Source organism: Dictyostelium discoideum (genome assembly GCF_000004695.1).
Source record: "Dictyostelium discoideum AX4 chromosome 3 chromosome, whole genome shotgun sequence".
Lineage (NCBI taxonomy): Eukaryota > Evosea > Eumycetozoa > Dictyosteliales > Dictyosteliaceae > Dictyostelium > Dictyostelium discoideum.
The window spans coordinates 3152970-3176309 of NC_007089.4; the positions used below are offsets into that span (position 1 = coordinate 3152970).

Here is a 23340-nt window from a genome sequence, read left to right on the forward strand (position 1 = left end):
TAATAAAAAAATAAATAATAATAAATAATAAATTTAAAATAATTAAAAAAAAAAAAAAAAAAAACATCCTTTAAATATAATTTATTTATTTTATTTTTATATTTATATTTAAAAAAAAAAATATATACACCTCCTTATTATATAGTTTATTTATTTATAATTTGATCAAATTGTTGGATTAAATTTAGAGGTGAATGTAAATCATTTTCAAGTGTTGGTAGAGTAATATTCTCTTGAATTGATTTTTCATTTGTTAAATCTTTTAAAGAATCTGGAATATTTAGAAATAAATCCTCATTCAAATTTGGTAAAATAAAACTCTTATTATTATTATTTCCTTCAATATTAGTTGAAATAATATTATTTGAGTTATAATCATTGTCATTATTACTATAATTTGTTATTGGTAACAATGATAAATTTGATAGGGGTGATTGGAAATTGATACTATTATATAATTGTAAGAATTGATTAAAAAGTGTATCCATTATTTCTCTATTGGAATTCAATTGATTGAATAATTGTTTAATATTTTCAATTGGCAATAAATTATTTAAATCAATATTGTTTGTTGTAGTTATTGTCGTTGTTGATATGTAATTCATTTTCTTTAATTTTTTATAATTATTGTTTTTATTGTTGTTACTACCATCCAATAATGGTTCAATTGAATTTGTAATTGGATTTGGTTGAAAATGATGAAATTTTTGAACTTTAAATTTATCTTTATGTTTTTAAAATAATAATAAAAAAAAAAAAAAAAAAAAAAAAAAAAAATAAATTTAGATTAAATTAATTAATCTTTTCAAATTCGGTCCAATTTTTTTTTAAATTTTATAATTTACCAATTTGATAAGGTAATTTTCTCTTTTTAATTTGATTTGTTTGATTATTTTTCATTTCAATTGATCTTAATTTTATATAATTATCTCTTTTTTATTTGTTATTGTTATTTTTTAAAAAAAGAAAATATTGTTTGAAATTTAGAATAAATAAAAAAAATAATAATGAAAAAAAAAAAAAAAGCTATTTATACTTCCATTTTAATAAATTTTTTTAAAAAATAAAAAAAATAATAAAAAAAATAATAAAAAATAAAAAATAAATAAAAAATAAATTAAGTTAATTATAAAATTATTATCCAAATGAAGATATTTTTTTAAATTTAGAATAAGGTGGTTTTCTATGATTTTAAATATTTATATATATATTTTTCCTAAACCAGAGGTTTTTTTTTTTATTATTATTTATTAATTTATTTTATTTATTTATTTATCAACTAATTCAGCTTCTTTTTCTTCAAATTCAATAACATTTGAAATTAATTTAGATTGTTTATCATCCAAAAGTGACATAGAATCCATATTCTTTATGACATCATTGAAATCGAATTCATTTGGACGATTAGTAAATGTTTGCATAATTTTATATTTATTATCATCCAAGAGATAAGTTTGAAGTTGGTTATAAAGATATTGAGCTTGTATATTATTTAAAACTTCTCTATAATTTTTTTTTAATAATAAAAAAAATTAATAAAAGGGGGTCACATTAAAAAATTAATTAATTTTATTTTATTTTATTTTACTTACAAATTTGGTTCAGCTCTCATTAAAACGATTTCTTTAGAATCAATAAAATCGATATAGTGTGAAGCGACCATCCATGGTACAGCATTGACTGTATGTTTTTTATATTGTTCTAAATAGGTGAAAACAAAATGATCACCTTGATTTTGATATAACATTGAAATAAAACCTTTATCACCTGGAAGTGGGAAAATAAAGATTGGACTATGTAAATTCACAAAACACAAAATAAAAAAAAAAAAAGAATTATTAAATATAATAAAATAATAATAATAATAATAATATTGTTCACTTACCATGCTTTTGATCTTTCAATTAATTTTTTATAAATATCTTTTGGAATTACAGCACAAAGGCAATCTTTTTTTAAATGATATTGTAACCAAATATCTTTGATTGTGGCAACATCTTCTTTTTCCATTAATTCAATCTTTACAACTTCATTTAGTTTACCTGGTGGACCCAAGAATGGTTTATCTGCTTTATAATCTGGTTTAGTTGTATAAAATTTATTACCAATTAATGCTTGCGCGCATTGTGACATTGGTGTGGTTGTAGTTGTTGATGGTTTGGTAATATTATTATTATTATTATTAACTTTTGATGGTGTTGCTAATTTTTTATTTTGAAACATATTATTATTATTAATTGCTTTATTTGTTAATAAATTGAAAGAAGTTGTTGTTGTAGTTGTGGTTGTGGTTGAATTAGTAGTCTTTTTTAATAAAGATCCTACTGTGGATAATCTATTTACTAAATTCATCTAAACAATAGTTCGTTTTTTATGAAAATGAATTGGGTTTTTTTTTTTTTTTTTTTTTTTTTTGGAAAAATAAAAAAAATAAAAAATAAAATAAAAAAAAAATGAAAAAAAAAATAAAATAAATAAAATTTTTTTTTAATTAAAATATCAGAAAAAAAAAAAAAAAAAGTAATTTATTTGTAAAAGTGATGATGATAGTATTACTCATTGTGGAAATGTGAAAATTAAAAGAGTGGTTTAGATATATATATATATAAATTTTTAAAATTGATTTAAAATTTTGTGGGTAATTCATTTTTATAATATTATTATTATTATTATTATTATTATTATTATTGTTATTATTATTATAATTAAACTGTTATTTTAAATTATTTTTATCTCTTTTTTTATTTTATTTTTATTTTATTTTATTTTATTTTATTTTATTTTATTTTTTAGATTATGTCTGGTAAAAAAAAAAAAAAAATAAACCAATTTTACAAAGTGGTGGGGAACTGATAAAATTGAGATAATTTGTTGTTTTTAATTTTTTTTTTTTTTTTATAATTTTATTTTTTTTGAATTAAATTTTTTTTTTTTTTTTTTATTTTAAATTTTATATTTTTTTTTTTTTTTTCATTTTCTTATTAATTTATAAATTCCTTCCTTCATAAAACTACACAATTTAAAAATTTTATTATTCCATCTTTAATAATAATAATAATAATAATAATAACAGTAAAATAGAAATAAATAAAAACAAAAAAATAGATAAATAAAATTTTAATAGATACAAATAAAAAAAAAAAAAAAAAAAAAAAAAATAATTTTAGTTACATATATACACACATTAACATAACATATATATAAAATATAAACATATATAAAAAAAATAAAAAAAAAAAAAACAAATAAAAAATAAAAATAAAAAAAAACAACTTGTAAATAATAAAAAAAAAAAAAAAAAAAAAAAAAAAATTAAAAATTTAGATTTAAAATACAAAAAAAATGAATATAATTAGAACTACCCAAACATTAAATGCTCAATCAAAGCAATTGTTTAGGTCTTATTCATCACTTACACCATCACAACATCTTCCAAAGAAACTTAATTTCCCAATAAAAAACAAATTTCATCCAGTAGATTCTATTAAAGCAGTAAATAAAACACGTCATTCAATATTTAAAGCAAGAAAATCATTAGATAGAGGTTTATTAAAAAAAGCAGAAGATTTGCTGTGTCATCTGTCAGAGATTTTATGAAGTAAGTTTTATTATTATTATTTTTTAAAATTAATTTAAATCATAAAACTAATTAATTTTATTATTATTTATTATTTTTTATTATTTATTATAAATAGAAAAATTGATTTAGCATCATCATTATATGCATATCCAACATATGCACTTGGATTAGTTTCATTAAAAAAAGGTTATTATTCGACTAGTGAAGATCTTTTAAGAGATTCTTTGAGAAGAAGTGAAGCAATCGATAACATTAGTAAAAATGTTAGAAAGAATATGATAGAGTCTACAAATGATTTAGGTTTAGCATTATTAAGACAAGGTGACTATGGAAAATCTTTTTCAAATTTCTCTAAAGCAGAAGAAATGGTCAAAGAAGAAATGCTTAACGATAATATTGATCTGTAATTATCTATATTAATTATTACTTTTAAAAATTTTAAAACACTAATTTATTTAAACTTTTTTTTTTTTTTTTTACAGTTACTTTTTACTTCCAGCAATTTACTCAAATATTGGCGAATATTATAGAGAATTTCATTGTTATGATACATCGATTGAGTTTCATGCAAGAGCACATAATTGTTTATTAGCATTTCCAGAAGAACAATTAAATTTAGCAAGATGTCTCCTTAATAGAGGACAATTATATAGAATATCCAATCAAATCGAGGTAGGCAAAGAGTTTTTAGATGCTGGTCAAAAGAAATTGATAAGTTATTTGAACTCTATAGACTCAAGACCAACACCAAATCATATGGATTGGTCAAAATTTTTAATGGAGTATGGACATTATTATTTCAGTATAGGTAATATTGAAAAAGCTAGAAAAAAGTTTACCTCTGCAAAAGATCATTTCATATCAATGGATAATTCAGAAACACCAGATGCAATTATAAACATGATCAATCTCGCCATCATTGAAAAAAATTTCCCAACCTTACCATCAGCTCAATCCGACACTTACATCTCTGAAATTTTAGCTTCCATTCAATCACCACTTCACAAATTAAAGAATCAAAGATTCAATTTAGATTCATATGAAATAGATTCAGCAATTCAAAGTTTAGTGAATGATCCAATTCAAACAACAACAACTACAACAACTACAACAACACCAAATCACAATAACAATACTAAAGCGGCATCCAAAAATACTAACATCACTTTTAAACCAGAAATCACTTTTAAACCAGAACCAAGTAAAGTGAAATTAGTTGAACCACTTGCATTCCAATTAATGTTTATTGAATCTCAAACTCAACCAAGCTTCGGGTTAAAATATTAATTTAATAAATTGTTTGATTGATTTATTATTTTGTATCATATTAAAAAAAAGATTCACTGTTTTTGTTTTTTTTTTTTTTTAATTTACAAATAATTGATTAAATTAGAATCTTAGATTTTTTTTTGAAACCTGAGTTCATTGAGAAGAAGTAGAAGAAGAGGGTATCTACTACTTTAAAATGATTTAATTTTGGTAAGGCCAAATCTCTTTTCTTTTTTTTCTGGGAAATTTCATCTAAATTAAATTGGCTGCTACCAAAATCTAAAATGTGTTTTAATAATACAATTATACAATACTTATTTAGATTTAAATACTCCAAAATAATTATTTTAAAGTAGTAGATACCCTCTTCTTCTACTTCTTCTCAATGAACTCAGGTTTTTAACTTTGTTAACATTGTACACCAAAATTGAAAAGTAAAATTTATATTTCCCTAATAATTTTTAAATTATAAAGTTTGTGGTATTTTTATTTTTATTAATTTTAAATAGGCCTCTTTTAAATTTAATTAACATTTAATTTAATTGAAATTAATATATTAATAAAAAACTCAATCTAATCCCAAAAAATTCATTTTAGGAATTAAACTTGTTTCAGCCATTAAACTATTTTTTTTTTTTTAAAATAGTTTATAATATAATTAATAAAAAATTATGATAAAAATTAAGAAAATCTAATGAAAAAGAAAAAAATAAACCAGATAGTTAAAAACAATAATAAATTTATATCAATCAAATTTTTGTTGAATAATATTAAATATTTAATATTTAATAAAATTTATTTTTTTAAAATTAAACTTGATTTTAAAAATGGATAGGTGGTTTAAAAAGAAACAGATAAAACATCCAAATTTGCAGGTTGAGTACCTTCAAGAATGAAACCAAATGTAAAGGAAGCATGGGCATTGATTGATGGTTGGTATGATGGAAGAGTGAGAATACCGTTTGGTAAAAGGTTAACATTCCAGATTGAAGTATTTGAATGATCTCTTAATCTTAAAGTGTAATCAGTGGCAATGTAAATTTGTTTAATATTTGTATTTAAATTATTTGTGATTGTAATATCATATTGAGTGAATCTTTTATTACCACGTGAACCATCTACCCAAGTACCAATTACCTTTGTTGATAATGAAACTTCATGACAATCATTAATTGGAATACAATTACAAACACCATTATCAATTCTACAAACTTGACCATATTGACAACTATATGGGCCACATTGGTATGGGAAACTTGCTGAAGCAAATGCAATTGTTAATAATAAACTTAATAAAATAAGGATTGATCTCATTTTAATTATTAAAAAAAACTCTTTTATTATTTGTTTTTATATATATATATTTTTTTTTGGAATGAATGGTTTAAAAAAAAAAAAATAACTATTTATACAAATATTTTTCTTCTTTAAAAATTAGAAATATAATTTTTAAATAATATTAAAATTGTGTTTTTTAAAATGGGAATCAAATGATTAATAATCAAATCCATTTGCCATAAATATTAAATAATTAAAAAAAAAAAAAATAAAAAATAAAATAAAGTGTATAGGTTATAAAATAAACCTTTACCGCAATAGTTTAATTAAAAAAAAAAAAAAATTATCTCTTATTTGTTAAAAAATATTATCTAGAAAAAAAAAAAAAAGTAGCACAATTTATCTCTTCGATACAATTTTGGAATCAATATAATTAATAATGAAACTTCCTTTATTCCAAATTTAATTTAAATTATACTTTTATTTCAAAGAAAGCCATACAAAAAAAAAATTCCCAATATCTTAAAAATACCTAAAAGAACGATTAATATTTGTTTATTTATTCAATTATTTTTTCTTTATTTTTTATTTTTTTTTTTTCTATATTTTTTTTTTTTTTTTTTTTTTTTTTTTTTTTTTTGGGGTTTGGTGTTATCTTAACAATTAATTAATTTAATTATTATTATTATTATTATTATTATTATTATTATTATTATTATTATTATTATTATTATTATTATTATTATTATTATTATTATTATTATTATTATTATTATTATTATTATTTTTATTTTTATTATTATTATTATTTAATTTTAATTTAAAATTTATATTCAATTTTTATATATTATTATTGTTATTATTAATTATTCACTTGAACCAGAAATAGGTGTAGTAGAATAAGGTGAATGTCTACCACTATATAATACAGGACTTCCTTTGTGCAATAAATTTGTGGTTTCATCATCGGAATCATAACGTTGTGGATCCAAAAATAATCTTGAAGGTTGTTGTTGAATGATTCTACCGGGTATGACAGCTGTTTGAGGTGGATATGCAAATGAATTAACATTTTTATTTCTTCTGGCTAGACCACCGATATGAGTGGTTGGTATTCTCCAAAATAAAACTAAAATTAAAATATATGGTAAAATCTCCCATACTAAATATGTAAAGAAAACGGTTAAATTCTCTCTTAATGATAATTGATCACTTAATGATATATTAACTTTTCCAAATGCTGCAATAAAATCATAAACACATCTACTTGTAAAACATAAAAATATGAAAAATGTAATTGGTATAATTGATAATGGTAATTGAGATTGTAACTATTTTTTAAAAAAAAAAAAAAAAAAAAAAAAAATTTTGATTAATATCTGGTATCTGTTATCTATTATCTGTTAACTTTTTTTTTTTTTTTTTTTTTTTTTTGATCTACACTTACATGACGATTTGTATTTTGCTTAATAATTCTTAACTTCCAACCATAAAATGCTAAAATTGAAACTAATAATAAAAATACAACACCATTCAAAATCGATTGAATTTGTGTTAGCAAAGACATATCTGAATATTTTACATATATTGCTATCCATACTGCGTACATTTAAAAAATGATAAAAATGATAAAAATAATTAATATTTATGATTTACTTAATTTTTTTTTATTATTTGTTATTTGAGAATATTCTCCTCAAAGGAAAAAATAAAAAAATAAAAAAGGGAGGGGGTAGGTTGACTTCTTTATAATTTTCACAGTGAGAATGTCATTGGTGATGATGATATTTTTTTAATTTGTAAAACTTACCAATTTGTAAAACTAATAAAATTATATTGACAGATGAATAAACTATTGTGAATCTCATCCTAGTGAATCTTTCCCATGTTGTTCTATGTACTACATGAGCATAAAATAAAACTAAAAGTGAAAATGTTGCGAATTGAATATTGATTGGAATTAAAAAAAAGGTAGTTAAAACTGCTTTATTTGAACTAAAAATATCAAAAAATCCCCAAAATATTGCTCTTAATAATCCCCATATAAATCCAAGTAATAGAAATCCAAATCTAAATGAAAATATATTATGCCTATAGGTATTTGTTTTAAAAAATTTTATTTGTTAATAAAAAAATACATTGTTATTTCTTTATTTCTTCTGATTCTAAATAACTATACATACTTATTGTAAAGAATTCTTACTATTTGAAATGATACAATAAGTGTTAAAGATGAATATAGTATTAATAAAGGGAAAGGTATCCCTGAAAAATATGATGTCATTTGCTATATTTTATTTTTTTTTTTTTTTTTTTTTTTTTTTTTTTTTTTTATTATGTTAAAAAAAAAAAAGAGTCGATTAAATAAAAAAGTGTATAAATCGGTATAGTTCTTATTTATTGATAAATGTATGTTTTATTATTAGTTGATGTTGTATGTATTTGTATATTATTATTATTATTATTATTATTTATTTGAAATTTTCAATGTATGTATATATATATAATGTAGGTAATAAGTGTTTATAGTTGTTAAATTTTTCTGTCCATGGGAGATTAAAAACGATAATATATTATATAATATATATATTCTTATCTTTTTATTTATTCTCTATATTTAGATTTTTTATTTACAAAAAAAAAAATTACAAAAAATAAAAAAATAAGAAAAAAAAAAAAAAATAAAAAATAAAAAAATTGATATTATTTTTTTTTAAAAAAAAAAAAAATCTTTTTTTTGTTTTTCCTTTTCTTTTTCTTTTTTTATTTATTTTTATTTTTATTTTATTTTATTTTATTTTTTCGTTGTTGTGATATTTTTATCCTTTATTATAAACAAGTTTGATTTTATTTGTTTAAATATTTATTTATTTATTTAATTAATTAATTAATTATTCTTATTTTTTTATGTTTTATGGCAAATCATTAAATAAAAATTTAATACCTCGCACAATATTTGCAATTCGCCTGGTTGAAAAAAAAAAAAAATAAAAAAATAAAAAAATAAAAAAAAAAAATAAAAATAAAATAAAATAAATTTTCAAAATTCGTTATCCAATTTTTTTGAGTTTTACCGCTTGCTGTTTTTTTTTATTTTCACACCCCTTTCTAGTTTTGTTATTACTTCTTTTTTTAAAAAATTATTATTATTTTAATTTATTCTCAAAAAAATGAAAAAAAAAAAAATAAATAAATAAAAATATATATACAAATAAATAAAAATAAATAAAAAACAAATAAAAAATTAAGATTAAAATTTAGTATAACCAAATATTTTTTTTTTTTCCATGTTTTTCCATGTTTTTCCAACTTTACCAAAAAAATAAAAAAATATGAATATATAAAACAACCAAGGTGACAAATTTATATTTTTTTTTCTTAATAATTTTTTTTTTTTTTTTATTTATTTATTTATATAATAATTTTTTTATTTGATTTGAAACGAATTAGCTTTTCAAATCAAAATTATTTTGTTTTGTTTTTTTTTTTTTTTAAAAGTTTATATACATAAGAAAAGAAATGGTTTGTGGATCGGAATTTTTTTTTTTTTTTTTTTTTTTTTTTTTTTTCTTTTTTATATCATTGTATCATCCATAATTAAATCATCATTATATTGATGATTGTTTATCATGATTGAGTCATTGCTATTACTTTTATAAATACCATTGTTTAAAGTTGGATTTGGGTGCATATGTTGTTGTTGTTGTTGTTGTTGTTGTTGTTGTTGTGGTGGTTGATGGATAATATATGAACCATTACCATTACTATGAGAGGATGTTTGTGATGAACGAGAGGATTGAGATGATACTGATGAAGTTGGTGATACTATTGGTACCATTGAGACATTAGAATGATGTTGTAATTGTTGGTGTTGTAATTGTTGTTGCTTATTTTCAGTAATTGTTGGTGAAATTCTTGATATTGGTCTCTTTACAGCAGCGGTAGTTGAGGATTTATTATTAACAATATTTTGTTGATTATTATTATTATTATTATTATTATTATTATTATTTAAGTTTGTATTTAATGAGAACTGAATCTTTTTTTTATTATTTGGTGACAATTTTGAAGCGGCAGTTGAACGATTACTATTAGTACCTGGTGTATTTGTTAAAGATTTAATTGGAAGTGGTGAAAGTGGTGATCTTTTCTTAAGTAATGTTTTTGTTGAAAGTGCCGATGAATATGGTGATTGTGTTAAATTCTCAAGTGTTGATTTTGATTTTGGTGTTTTTGGTGTTGAAGGTGTTTGAACACTTTTAAAAACTCTTGATGATGTTGGTGTTTTTGGTCCATTATTATTATTATTATTATTATTATTACTACTAATATTACTACTATTTATATTATTATTATTATTAAAGGTAGTTGAAGTGGATTTCTTTATTGGACCACCAACACCATTACCATTACCATTTATATTTACATTATTACCATTATTACAATTGATAGCATTTGATTTCATTTCATCAACTTTATTTTGTTTTTCTCTTTCTTTTCTTAACTTTTCAGTTTCTTTTAATTTCTTCTCATTATCAGCTTGTTGTTGCATAACTTCTAAATAATTAAAACCTTCATATGTAAATGGTTGACCATATGTTTTATCCCAAATTAATAATTGTTTCTTTAAATTATCTTCAATAACTGGTAATTTTTGAAATGCTGTACTTAACTAATAATGATGATGATGATGATTATTATTATTATTAATAAATATTTTTTTTTATTTATTTATTTTTAAAAAAAGATTTTTAAACTTACTTCTTTTTCTTTTTCAAATCTAGCACGATCGAATTTTTTACTTAATAAACGTTCTTTATCACCTAAAATAGTTTGTTCATATTCTATTTTATAATTTCTAATTGTTTCTCTTTTTTCAATTAATAAAAGTAATGGTTTTGAAATTTCATAAAGTTTACCAACACGTGTTAGTTCCAATTCATAAAGTTCTAAAAGTTCTTCAGAATCATTATTTATATCTAAATTATTATCGATAACCAATTTCTTTAATTTTTCAATTGGTAAATGTAAATGATTATAAAATGTTTGAATCTTTTCAACCACTTTTTTAATTAAATCTGATAAACAATTATTTCTAATTTCTTCAACTCTTTCTAATTCTTCTCTACACTATAAAAATAAAATAAAATAAATAATAATTATTGAATAAGTACCAATTATAATGTATAAGGTATATATATATATATATATATATATATATATATATATATGAAATTAGTTAGTTACTTACAGCTTCAATTACATCAAAACCAAGACCAGAAGTTTTTGCAAAAAAAGAATCTCTTTCATCGGTAGGTATTTCTAATTTATTCCAAAGTAAAGTGATCTGAGTAGCATATTTACAAACCATTTCTTCATGTTCGGCTTTAATAATATATAATCTATACCTCTTTTGTTCCAATGCTGTTAGAGTAGCTTGACCAAGTGGTATTGGTGATACTTTATCAATTGTAGATTGAGTCATTAATAAAATTGATTTCTCTAATTCTGTATCTGGTGAAACTCTTAATTCTTCCCATAATTGAACAATTTCATTTGATATTTTTTGAACTTCAAAAAATAATTCATCCTATAATAATAATAATAATAATAATAATAAATTAATAAAATAAATTAATAAAACAGCAATAAATAAATAATGAAATACCAATAAAATAAAGATTTACATACTCTTTGAGTTTTTAAAATTTTTAATTTTCTTCCAAGTGAGGATATTTTATCCATAGAGTAATCATTACCTTGCATTGCACTTTCGTCTATAGTACTTTGATGTAAATCTTTTAATTCCATTTCTTTTGAGTAATCGTCAATTCCAGCTTCCAATTCTTCAATTATCGCCATTCTATCCTCTGTTCTTTTTCTTAATTTACTTTTTTCAATCTCAATATATTCTAATCTTTGAAAAAGTGTCATTGATGATAATGTTTGATGATTCTATATTTTTAAAATTATTTAATTAGTTCTTTAAAAAAAAAAAAAAGGAATAAAATAAAAATTATAAAAATTATAATATTAATAATAACTACATCATTAACAGTTTCACCTAATTCAGTTGACATTGAACATAATGATTCTAAACCAGAGATAATATCTTTAATTATATCCTCTTTATATTGTTCTTCTTTTTTTAATAATGAATTATAAATTTCTATGATTTTTTCTGATGCTCTATTATTATTATAATTATTATAAATGTATTAGTATTATTATTAAAAAAAAAAAAAAAAAAAATATTATACATACGTATCAATTTGATTTTTTCTATATGCTTGATCAATTCCTAGCTCATCCCAAATTTTAGCCACTTTGACTAAAACCTCTTTAATTATTTCGGATTCTATTGTCATTTTTTCTAGTATAAAATAAAATAAAATAAAATAAAATAAAATATATATATAAATTTTTCTAATTAAATAAAAAATATATTATTTATTCATAAAATTATTATTATTATTATTATTATTGTTTCTTTTTTTTTTAAATTTTTTTTTTTTTTTTTTTTAAATTATTTTATTTTATTTTATTTGTTGCTTCTTAATAATATGCCAATGAACAATTAAAATATAGTTATGAAAAATTTTAGTTTTGGAATTAAAACAAATTATTTTTTTTATTTTTTTTTTTTTTTAAAAAAAATAATGGACTTTTTTGAAAATTTAAATTTTTTAGCGGGTGAAGTGATTTAAAATTTAAAAAATAACTGTCAAAAAATTAAACAATAAAGGAATATTTTTTTGATTTTGATTTTGATTTTTAAAATTTTTTTTTTTTTTTTTTTTTTTTTTTTTTTTTTTTTATTTTTATTTATTAATTTATTTATTTATTTATTTATTATAATTAATTAATTAATTTATTAATTTGAAATTTCTTTTAGAGTTTTATCCATTATATTTAAAATTTTAACACCAACTACTTTTGCAGTATTTATCATTTGATTTATTGTAGTTGGATCTAAACCATCGATACCACCTTTTTGAATACTACAAATGTTTGCAAGTGAATTAACACCAACGGTTAAACGAGCATTCATACAAAGTTCTTCTTGTAATGTCGTATCGATTACGAATTGATTACCAATCTTTGTTAGAGTGACACAAATTGGTACATTATCAATTGATAATGATAATGTATCTTCTGGGTCGTCAGACACTTCAAATGTAATCTCTTCATATTCGCCTTGAATTGCTTTCACTCTTGGTATTCTTGTATTTTGTAAGGCAGATCTACATGCAATTGATAATGCATCAAATAAATTACCATCTGAATCCAAAACAATTGCATCAACATATAATGTCCAATAATATTTACCTGAAACAATTGAAAAACAATTATCATCACCACTATTTGTTATAATATCTCCTTCTTTTTCTTTTTCTTTTCCCTCCTCTGCTTCTTTTATTTTATTATTATTATTATTATTATTTGATATAATTGGATTTGTTAATTTTAAATTTTTAATAACATTTGGATGTGAATATAATCTTTCTAATTGTTTTGATAATTCTATATTTAAAAATTCTGATCCTTTTCCTTCAAATTCTGGTGATGCTGATGGACAACAATTCACCGAGAATACTAATCTCTTTGATGTATCTGATTGTTGTAAATTTGATGTGATCTCTGATTGAATATGTGTAATCTCTGCTTTAACTCCAACCAATACTTCGGTTTGTGATAACTTTACTCTTGCTGACCCATTTGCATGTATAATCTCACCAGTTTCAATTGCAAAATTTCTATAATCTACACGATTTCTACCATCACTTCTAATATTATTTTCAACACCTTGCTGTATAAATAATGATTCTGATGGTGATATCTTTTGCATTGTGTTGTATTGTGTTTTTTTTATTTTACAAAGTTTTGATTAAATTCGATGCCTTTTTTTTTTTTTCGTTTTTCTTTTTTTTTTTTTTTTTTTTTTTTTTTTTTTTTTTTTTTTTTTTTTCAAAATTATTTTTATTTTTTTTAATTTTTTATTTTTTTTAATTTATTTTTATTTTTATTTTTATTTTTTATTTCTTTAAATCTTGGAAAATTAATAAAAAAAAAAGAAAAAAAATAAAAAGAAGAGATAATTCAATAATACATTTTTAAAAAATAAAAATAAAAAAAAAAAAAAAAAATTATTGTGACCTAAATCAAATTAAAAAATAAAAAAAAATAAAATAAAAATAAATTATTTGTTATTATTTAAATTCCAAAATAAATAAAAAAATAAAAAAGGAATATATTAAAAAGGAAATAAAAAAAAATAAAAAAAAAATGAAATCTTTTAAAAACCTTTTACCCAATTTTATTATAAATATTTCAAACATTTTTATTTTTTTACTTTTTTTTTTAAAACAGAATTTTCAAAGCAAAAATAAAATTTTTTTTTTTTCCCACAAAAATCTTTTTTTTTTTTTTTTTTTTTTTTTTTTTTTATTTTTTTTTTTTTTTAAAATTTATTTGTAACTTAAAAAAAAACCACTAACCAAGGGGGAGGGGGTATTCTTAAATTTATAAATAAAGATGGAGGATAATGATATTAGTTTTAGTATTTTTGGAAATAGTGATGACATTTTAGATAATACAAAAAAGAGTAAATCCAATATTAATAATAGTGGCAGTAGTATCTTTGGTAATGGCAATGAAAATAATAATAATATGAACACTAATAATAATAATAGCAATCAAAATAATAATGATATCAATTACAATAATAATAATAATAATAATAATAACAATAATAGTAACAATAGTAACAATAGTAATAATAATAATAATAATATTAACAATAATAATAATAGAAATAATAATAACTTTAATAATAATAACAATAATAATGTTAACTACTTTGAACAAGATGTAGATTTTGGTGAAAATGCCCATTCTTCAAACTATGGCGATAACAATAATATATTTTCAGATGAATCAAATAACTACAATAACAACAACAATAATAATGATTATAACAACAATAATTATTATGATAATAACAATTATAATGAAAATTATAATGAAAATTATAATGAAAACTATAATAATAATAATAATAATAATAATAATAATAATAATAATAATAATAATAATAATAATAATAATAATAATAATAACAATAATAATAATTACTATAATGAAAATAATAATCAACAACAACTACAACAAAACTATAGCAACAATAATTACAACAATGAATATATAAATAACTTTAACAACAATGATAATAGTTACAACAATAATAATAATAATAATAATAATAATAGTAACTTCAACAACTACAATAATAATAATAATGGTTATGACAATAGTTATAGTAATAGTAATAATAATAATTATTATGATAACAGTAATAACAACTCTAAAAATGATAATCAATATAACCAACAACAGCAATATTATCAAGAAGAAGAACAACAACAACAACAACATGAAGAATTTGAAAAAGAAATTGAACAAAAAGAACAAGATTCAAGTCCAATTAATGTTAATAGAAATCCAAATAATTCAGTTATGATAAAGATTGGTGAAGTTGAAGTACCAGAGGATATTTATAATCAAAAAGTTGAAAAATGGAGAAATGATTTTAATAGTATTTTTAGAAATCTTGAAACATTGGAGATTGATTATACAAAAGCAACATTTGGTTTACCAAAAGATACAACAGTTAGAAGTATTTTTTGGAGAATTGCATTAGGTACCTTATCAAAAGATCCAACCACTTGGGTTGAAAGAACAAATTCAAGTAGAAAGAAATATGAAACATTTAAAAAGAATTATATTATTAATCCAAGAAATTCAAAAGATCAAGATGCAGATCTTCAACAACAACAGCAACAACAACAACAACAACAAAGAAAACCAGTATCATTAATTGATGACCCATTATCACAAAGTGAGGATAGTTTATGGAATCAATTTTTTGATAATGAAAATGCACAAAGAGAGATTAGTCATGACATTTCAAGAACGTATCCAGGTTTAGGATTTTTCGAAAGATTAGATATTCAAGATATAATGATTAGAATATTATTTATATTTAGTAAACAATATCCAAAGATTAAGTATCTTCAAGGTATGAATGAAATATTGGCACCAATTCTATACTCTGTCTACAACGATTCACATTGGTTCAATAATAGAGATGTATTCTCAAAGAAAAACTATGATAAAAAGAATAAACAATATGAACATTTCGATTTTGTATTTGATCAACAATATCAACAAGATTATTATCCAGATGGTCCAATTCAGTATCCAACCAATAGTAATAATTTTAATGGTGCTGGTAGCAGTGGCAGTGGTGGCAGTGTCTCAAGAAAGGATGGAGGTATTGGTGCTTTTCTTAGAGATCCACAATATTTCGAACATGATTCTTATTTCATTTTCGAATCATTGATGACAATCGTTGGCAAGTGGTTTACTTCACCACCATCATCACCACAGCCACCACCAAGAGTTCAAGGCCAATTTAAGAAGCTTTATGATCTCTCTGAGCGTGACGCCTCTGACCAAGCTGTTAATATTGTGGTTGTAGATCAATGTCTTAGAATGTTTGAAGATTTGAAATTTATTGAACCACAACTTTACAGTTACTTAAAACAAGATCTCGGAATTGAACCTCATCTCTATTCACTTCGTTGGATTAGAATCATTTTGGCTCAAGTATTTCCATTGGATTCTCTATTGATACTTTGGGATTCAATCTTTAAAGAATCGGTAACAGAATTCTTACCATACATCTGTTTGACAATGTTAATTATGATCAAAGATCAAATCATCGAAAAGGATTATTCCGAATGTTTACAAGTTCTCTTTCATTATCCTGTCACTCAAGATATGCCAATGTTATTAAATACAGCTTATTCAGTCCGTGAAAAAATTCAAATGGCAAAACAACAATACAATATTCCAATTAGTACTCCTGTATCAACACCTTTACCAACTTCTTTATCAAGACGTTCAATTAAAGCTTATCCTGTATCAACTTCTTCAACTATAGTAAATCAATCAACTACTACTAATAGTAGTAGTAGTAGTACTACTACTTCAACAACTTCTGCCAATAGAGGTTTATCACATTCTTCACAATCATATAGATCAAGTAGTGGTAGTGGTAGTGGTAGTATTAGTAATCAAAATAAAGGAAATGGTCAATCTGGTATATTTTCATCATTCACATCAACATTTAAACAAATTATTAATGATTTAAATGAATATAATGAAGAATTCCAATTAGCAAAAGAGAATGAACAATTAAAACAACAAAAATCAAAATTACAAAAAGAAGTTGATACATTAAAAGAGACTCAAACTCATGTCATTAGTAGATTAGAAAGAATTTTATTCTCATTTGTTGATTTTAAACAAAAACATATTCATGATCAAGATAACTTTGAATCTGTTGATGCAATGGAAAAAGAAGTAACTTCAATCTTGAATGAAGTTTTAAATAGTCAAACAACAATTGCAAATTTAAATAACAGTAAAAATAGATTGCCAAATAAAAGTGTACAACAATCAACTATTTCACAACAATCAACTACTCCACAACAATCAATCACTCAACAAACATCTTCTCCAAATATAGTATTAAAACAACAACAACCAATCACTGTTATTTCACAACAACAACAATCACAACAACAACAATCTCTACAACAAGAACAACAGCAATCTACCCAACAACAACAATCTACACAACAAGAACAGCAATCTACACAACAAGAACAACAGCAATCTACACAACCACAACAATCACAACAAAATAACGATAATAGTCCATTCCAACAATATAATAACGATAATAGACAAGAAAAAATATCATTAGAAGATGAAGTCTTTTTTGATAATCAATTTGTATCAGTTCAATCAACAAATAAAGAATTTCAATTGAAAACATTATCACTTCCAAATGTAGAGATTCATGAAGATGATTTGGTTGAAGTTAAAACTCATGATAGTACAGTCGATGAAGATGAAGATGGTAATCCAATCACTGAACAATATAATTACAAGCAACAATTAGAAGCAAGATGGGGTTTTAATAAATAAAATAAAATAATATGACATAAAATAAAAATAATTTGAAAGAAGAAAAAAAAAAAAAAAAAATTTACTCATTGGATTATTTTTAATTATTTCTATTTATCCTTAATTTTATAATTATTTCTATTTATCTTTAATTTTTTTTTTTTTTTTATTTTTTTTTTTTATACAGCTTATAAATTTTTTTTCTTTTTTTTTTTTCTTTTCTAATTTATTCACTTAAGAATTGAAGAGCAGTAGTTTTTTCAGCAACTAATTCTTCAGTTGTTAGATTAATTAAATTTTTACTCAAATCATCCATTTGTAAACCTTGAACGATAGTGTATTTACCATTTGCACATTTAACTGGGAAAGAAAAGATAAGACCTTCTGGAACACCATAGGAACCATCGGAATAAACACCCATTGAAACGTATTCACCTTCAGCAGTACCAAGTACCCAATCATGCATATGATCAGTGATTGCTTTTGCAGCGGAAGCGGCAGAAGATAATTTTCTGGCGGCAATAACTGCAGCACCTCTTTTTTGAACGGTTGAAATGAATTCACCTTGTAACCATTTTTCATCTTTGATTGCAGTACTGATTGGAGTTTTACCAGTGCTAAGATTAATATAACCACAACGATAATCTGGATATTGAGTTGATGAATGGTTGCCCCAGATAATTACATTGTGGACATCCTTGACATTTACACCTGCTTTCAAGGCTATTTGAGATTTGGCACGATTTTGATCGAGACGAGTGAGACATGTAAAGTTCTCCTTTGGAATGCCATTGGCTGATACTTGTGCAATGAGTGCATTGGTATTGGCTGGATTACCAACTACCAATACTTTAACATTCTTATTTGCATGTTCGGCGAGTGCTTTACCTTGAACTTTGAAGATTGCTGCGTTTGCTTTCAAAAGATCAGCTCTTTCCATACCTTCTCTACGTGGCATAGCACCAACTAAAATTGCATAATGTACACCAGTGAATGCTTCTTTAACATCGGCAGTTATAACTGTATCAGCGATCAATGGATATGCACCATCTTGAATCTCCATTACAATACCTTTCAATGAGTCTACCATTTGTGGAATATCTAAAAGATGTAATTTAATACGTTGATCTAAACCAAACATATCACCTTTACATACATTGAAAATTAATGAATATGCAATTTGACCTGCTGCACCAGTAATTAATACATTAATAACTTCATTGCTCTATTGTATTTTATTTTATTTTTTTATTTTATTTTATTTTTTTTTAATTTATATAATAATATAAATAATATTATATTATTTAAATAATATAAAATAAAATATTAATATCGGAAATTAAATATCGGACATATAATTAAAATAATAAATAAAATGAAATTAAATTAAATTAAAAAATAAAATGAAAAATAAAATAATTAAAATAAAATAAAGTATTTACCATTTTATATATTTAATTATATTATATTATATTATTTTTTTTATTTGTTTGGAAAAATTATGAAGAAGAAAAAAAAAAAAAAATTGTGAACAACACATGACCTGTTTTTTTTTTTTATTTTTTTATTTTTTTTTTTTCAATTATTTTTTTTTAATTTTAATTTAATTTTTATTTTATTGTGCGAACCCACCAGCCCCAATTTTACTTTGATATTTTGGAATAAAAAAAAAAAAAAAAAAAAAAAGGTTGGAAAAATGTGAATTCATTGAAGATCTTTGAACACAATTGCAAACGAAAAAAATTTTATTATAATCCAAAAAAAAATGATTTTTCATTTTTTTGGAAATTATTTATTTAAAAAAAAAAAGATATTTTTATCTTTTTTTTATCTTTTTTTTAGAACTAATAAATAAATAAAAAGTTTATTAACCAACGATAATAAAAACAAATTCTTTTTTTTTTTTTATTTTTTTTTTTTATTTATAAACTATTTATAATTAAAAAAAAAAATAAAAATAAAAATATCCACTAAAACATTTTCAAAAAATTTAAATAAATAAAAATAATAAATAAATAAATAAATAAATTATAAAATTTTTAGGTATATCAATTTTAAAATTATAGTTAGAACCAAAAAAAAAAAAAAAAAAAAAATGAAAATTTAGTCACAAAAAAAAAAAAAAATAAAAATAAAAAAAAAAAACCAACTGATTTCCTTCGTTCGTTTTTTTTTTTTTTTTTTTTGCTTTATTTTTTTTTTTTTATTAATTTTTTTTAAACAAAAACTATATTATTAATCTTAAAAAATATGGGTGAAATACAAAGAGGTGGATTTAGAGGAGGAAGAGGTGGAGGATTTAGAGGCGGTAGAGGTGGAAGTGGTGGTGGTTTAGATAGAGGTGGAAGAGGTGGTTTCAGAGGTGGTAGAGGTGGAGGTGGTTCAGATAGAGGTGGAAGAGGTGGTTTTAGAGGCGGTAGAGGTGGAAGTGGTGGTGGTTCAGATAGAGGTGGTAGAGGTGGCTTCAGAGGTGGATTTAGAGGTGGTAGAGGTGGGGGTGGTTCAGATAGAGGAGGTAGAGGTGGATTTAGAAATGGTGGTAGAGATGGATTTAGAAATGGTGGAAAAGATAATGAAGATAGTTTCAAAAAAAGTGAAGAAAATAACAACAACCAAGCAACAGCTATTAAAAAAACAAATAATAAAAGATCAGCTGATGATTTAGATGATAATATCGATACAACTTGGAAGAAACAAAAGTTTGAAGTTGACCCAAATAATGAATTTGAAAACACAAGTGATATTGAAACTGAAGGGGGTGATGATAAAAAAGCCACTAAAAAACAACCAAAACCACCAAGAAAAACACCAAAACAAAAGAATTTAGGTGATTTAGATCCAAGTATTGAATTTATGTCAAAAGAGAATCAAGCAATCATGTTTACAAGAAAGAATGCAGAATTTTTAAAATTAAATACATCAAATGCTACCTCATTCAAAGAATCACATTTTATTGAACCAAAGGCAGATATTGAAGATTTATCAAATTTCATTAAATCAATTCATCCATTATTACATACATATCCTGATAGAAAGAAATATAAAGTTCAAAATGGTGCACCACTAGTTATAATTGCAACTTGTTCTGCAACTAGAGCAATTGGTATTTCAAAGTAAGATTTTTTTTTTTTTTTTTTTATTTATTTATTTTATTTATTATGTATATAAATAAATAATAGTTTTATTAACTTTTTTTATTTTTTATTTATTTATTTAGAGTTTTAAGTGAATTTAATATATTTACAAAAGTTGGATTATATTTTGCAAAACATAAAAAGATTGAAGAACATACAGAAGTATTAAATAATTATCCAGTTAGAATTATTGTTGGTACACCAAATAGATTATTAAAATTAGTTGAGAATGGTTCATTAAAACTTAAAGGTTCAGTATTAGTTCAAGGTGATAAAAAACAACAAGCTCAAAATGCACTCATTGAAACTGATGAGGAAACTCGTTATTTAATCATTGATAAAAGTTTTAAAACCTTAAAAGGTGAAGATTTATTCAGAATCAGTGGTACTGATTTATTTGAATTTTTCGATAAATCTTGTAAAGAGTTAGTTTTATCTGGTAAAATGAAAGTATCAATAGTTTAACCAATTTTAAAAAAAATAAAATAAAAAATAAAAATAAAAAAAATAAAAATAAAAGGAACATTTGGTGTATGTGTTTTTCCCACTTTTTATTAAATTTTCCACTTTTTTAAATAATTTAAAAATAAAAAAAAAAAAAAAAAAAAAAAACAATTTTACAAACACCAAGCACACTAACACACTTCATACAACCATATTGTTTTGTTTACCAAAGTGTTTTTATTATAATTTAAAAAAAAATTCAAAATGATTTAATAGTTGGAATTAGCGCGTTTATTCAATTTGTCGGTTAAAGTGAAAATTTTCCCTCCCAACTTTTTTTTTTATTTTTATTTTTTTTTATTGCCGACTAGATTTTTTTTTTTTTTATAAATTAAAAAAAAAAATAAAAATCTTTTTTTTTTAAAACATTTATTAAAACTTATTGTGTACATATATATATATATATATAAAAAAGTTAATTAGTTAATTAATTAATTTATTATCAATTAAAAAAATAAAATAAAAATGGGTCTTGATATTCAAACAGAAATCGATAAAATTGTAATTGAAAAGGTTAAACCAGAAGTTGAATACTATGACGTTATGGGTGGGTCACATAGATGGGAAGTCAAAGTGCACGACCATGGTAAAGTTGCATTAGTCGATACTATGCCAAGATTAGCACCAGTTGGTCAAACCGCCGATTTCTCAATTTGTCAAGCAGCAAGAGTGTCATATGGTGCCGGTACTAAAAAAGTCACTGAAGATAAAGGTTTAATTCGTTATCTTTATAGACATCAACATACTTGTAAGTATATAAATAAATAAATAAATAATGAAAAAAAAAAAAAAAAAAAAAAAAAAAGTTTATTAACAATTTTTAATTTTTAATTTTTTAGCACCATTTGAAATGGTAGAATTTAAATTTCATTGTGTAATGCCAGTATTTATCGCACGTCAATGGATTAGACATAGAACAGCAAATGTCAATGAATATAGTGCACGTTATTCAGTATTACCAGATAAATTTTATCATCCATCAATTGAGGAAGTTAGAAAGCAATCAACATCAAATAGACAAGGTGGTGAAGAAGCATTGGAGCCAAAAACCGCCCAAGAGTTTTTAGACTATTTAGATAAAGTTGAAGAAAACTATAAAACCTATAATGAACTCTTAGAGAAAGGTTTATCACGTGAATTGGGTCGTATTGGGTTACCAGTTAGTATCTACACTGAATGGTATTGGAAGATCGATTTACATAATCTTTTCCATTTCTTAAGACTTCGTATGGATAGTCATTCTCAAAAAGAGATTAGAGATTATGCAAATACAATATTTGCTCTCATTCGTCCAATTGTACCAGTTGCTTGTGAAGCATTTATAGATTATGCTTTTGAAAGTTTAAAACTTACACGTTTAGAAATTGAAGCAATTCGTACTGGTAGTCCACTCAATACTACAAATAAAAGAGAAATAGAAGAATTTGAAGAAAAGAAGAAATTATTATTCCCAAATACTCAAGCCTAAAAAAAATCACAAAACACAAAACACAATTATTTAATTAATTAAATAATCTTCATCCTTTTTTGTATATAAAA

At 22.0% G+C, this 23340-nt stretch overlaps 11 protein-coding genes across 11 annotated transcripts; 4 read left to right on the plus strand and 7 right to left on the minus strand.

Moving 5' to 3' along the window:
• Window positions 1–146: 146 nt before the first annotated feature.
• DDB_G0280241 (hypothetical protein) lies at window positions 147–900 on the minus strand (the record flags this gene model as incomplete). Its single annotated transcript, XM_636233.1, has 2 exons — window positions 147–724; window positions 846–900. The coding sequence occupies 2 exons, from the start codon at window positions 898–900 to the stop codon at window positions 147–149; spliced, it is 633 nt and encodes a 210-aa protein (XP_641325.1).
• A 368-nt stretch (window positions 901–1268) lies between these two features.
• On the minus strand, window positions 1269–2352 carry DDB_G0280243 (hypothetical protein; the record flags this gene model as incomplete). Its single annotated transcript, XM_636234.1, has 3 exons — window positions 1269–1503; window positions 1593–1793; window positions 1886–2352. The coding sequence occupies 3 exons, from the start codon at window positions 2350–2352 to the stop codon at window positions 1269–1271; spliced, it is 903 nt and encodes a 300-aa protein (XP_641326.1).
• A 990-nt stretch (window positions 2353–3342) lies between these two features.
• On the plus strand, window positions 3343–4867 carry DDB_G0280385 (hypothetical protein; the record flags this gene model as incomplete). The annotated part of the gene is made up of 3 exons (XM_636235.1): window positions 3343–3581; window positions 3696–3983; window positions 4063–4867. 3 exons carry the CDS (start codon window positions 3343–3345, stop codon window positions 4865–4867), a joined length of 1332 nt encoding a protein of 443 aa, XP_641327.1.
• An 822-nt stretch (window positions 4868–5689) lies between these two features.
• Window positions 5690–6163, minus strand: ecmL (cellulose-binding domain-containing protein; the record flags this gene model as incomplete). Its single annotated transcript, XM_636236.1, has 1 exon — window positions 5690–6163. One exon carries the CDS (start codon window positions 6161–6163, stop codon window positions 5690–5692), a length of 474 nt encoding a protein of 157 aa, XP_641328.1.
• Window positions 6164–6993: 830 nt separating this feature from the next.
• DDB_G0280247 (hypothetical protein) lies at window positions 6994–8411 on the minus strand (the record flags this gene model as incomplete). The annotated part of the gene is made up of 4 exons (XM_636237.1): window positions 6994–7458; window positions 7575–7624; window positions 7938–8218; window positions 8311–8411. The coding sequence occupies 4 exons, from the start codon at window positions 8409–8411 to the stop codon at window positions 6994–6996; spliced, it is 897 nt and encodes a 298-aa protein (XP_641329.1).
• A 1290-nt stretch (window positions 8412–9701) lies between these two features.
• DDB_G0280249 (hypothetical protein) lies at window positions 9702–12495 on the minus strand (the record flags this gene model as incomplete). Its single annotated transcript, XM_636238.1, has 6 exons — window positions 9702–10799; window positions 10889–11257; window positions 11379–11717; window positions 11819–12082; window positions 12175–12316; window positions 12392–12495. 6 exons carry the CDS (start codon window positions 12493–12495, stop codon window positions 9702–9704), a joined length of 2316 nt encoding a protein of 771 aa, XP_641330.1.
• Window positions 12496–13001: 506 nt separating this feature from the next.
• Window positions 13002–13976, minus strand: DDB_G0280251 (hypothetical protein; the record flags this gene model as incomplete). Its single annotated transcript, XM_636239.1, has 1 exon — window positions 13002–13976. One exon carries the CDS (start codon window positions 13974–13976, stop codon window positions 13002–13004), a length of 975 nt encoding a protein of 324 aa, XP_641331.1.
• Window positions 13977–14662: 686 nt separating this feature from the next.
• DDB_G0280253 (RabGAP/TBC domain-containing protein) lies at window positions 14663–18184 on the plus strand (the record flags this gene model as incomplete). Its single annotated transcript, XM_636240.1, has 1 exon — window positions 14663–18184. The coding sequence occupies one exon, from the start codon at window positions 14663–14665 to the stop codon at window positions 18182–18184; it is 3522 nt and encodes a 1173-aa protein (XP_641332.1).
• Window positions 18185–18389: 205 nt separating this feature from the next.
• On the minus strand, window positions 18390–19608 carry mdhC (malate dehydrogenase; the record flags this gene model as incomplete). The annotated part of the gene is made up of 2 exons (XM_636241.1): window positions 18390–19388; window positions 19606–19608. The coding sequence occupies 2 exons, from the start codon at window positions 19606–19608 to the stop codon at window positions 18390–18392; spliced, it is 1002 nt and encodes a 333-aa protein (XP_641333.1).
• Window positions 19609–20413: 805 nt separating this feature from the next.
• Window positions 20414–21762, plus strand: DDB_G0280257 (hypothetical protein; the record flags this gene model as incomplete). Its single annotated transcript, XM_636242.1, has 2 exons — window positions 20414–21276; window positions 21381–21762. The coding sequence occupies 2 exons, from the start codon at window positions 20414–20416 to the stop codon at window positions 21760–21762; spliced, it is 1245 nt and encodes a 414-aa protein (XP_641334.1).
• A 504-nt stretch (window positions 21763–22266) lies between these two features.
• thyA (thymidylate synthase) lies at window positions 22267–23269 on the plus strand (the record flags this gene model as incomplete). Its single annotated transcript, XM_636243.1, has 2 exons — window positions 22267–22549; window positions 22641–23269. The coding sequence occupies 2 exons, from the start codon at window positions 22267–22269 to the stop codon at window positions 23267–23269; spliced, it is 912 nt and encodes a 303-aa protein (XP_641335.1).
• Window positions 23270–23340: the final 71 nt, after the last annotated feature.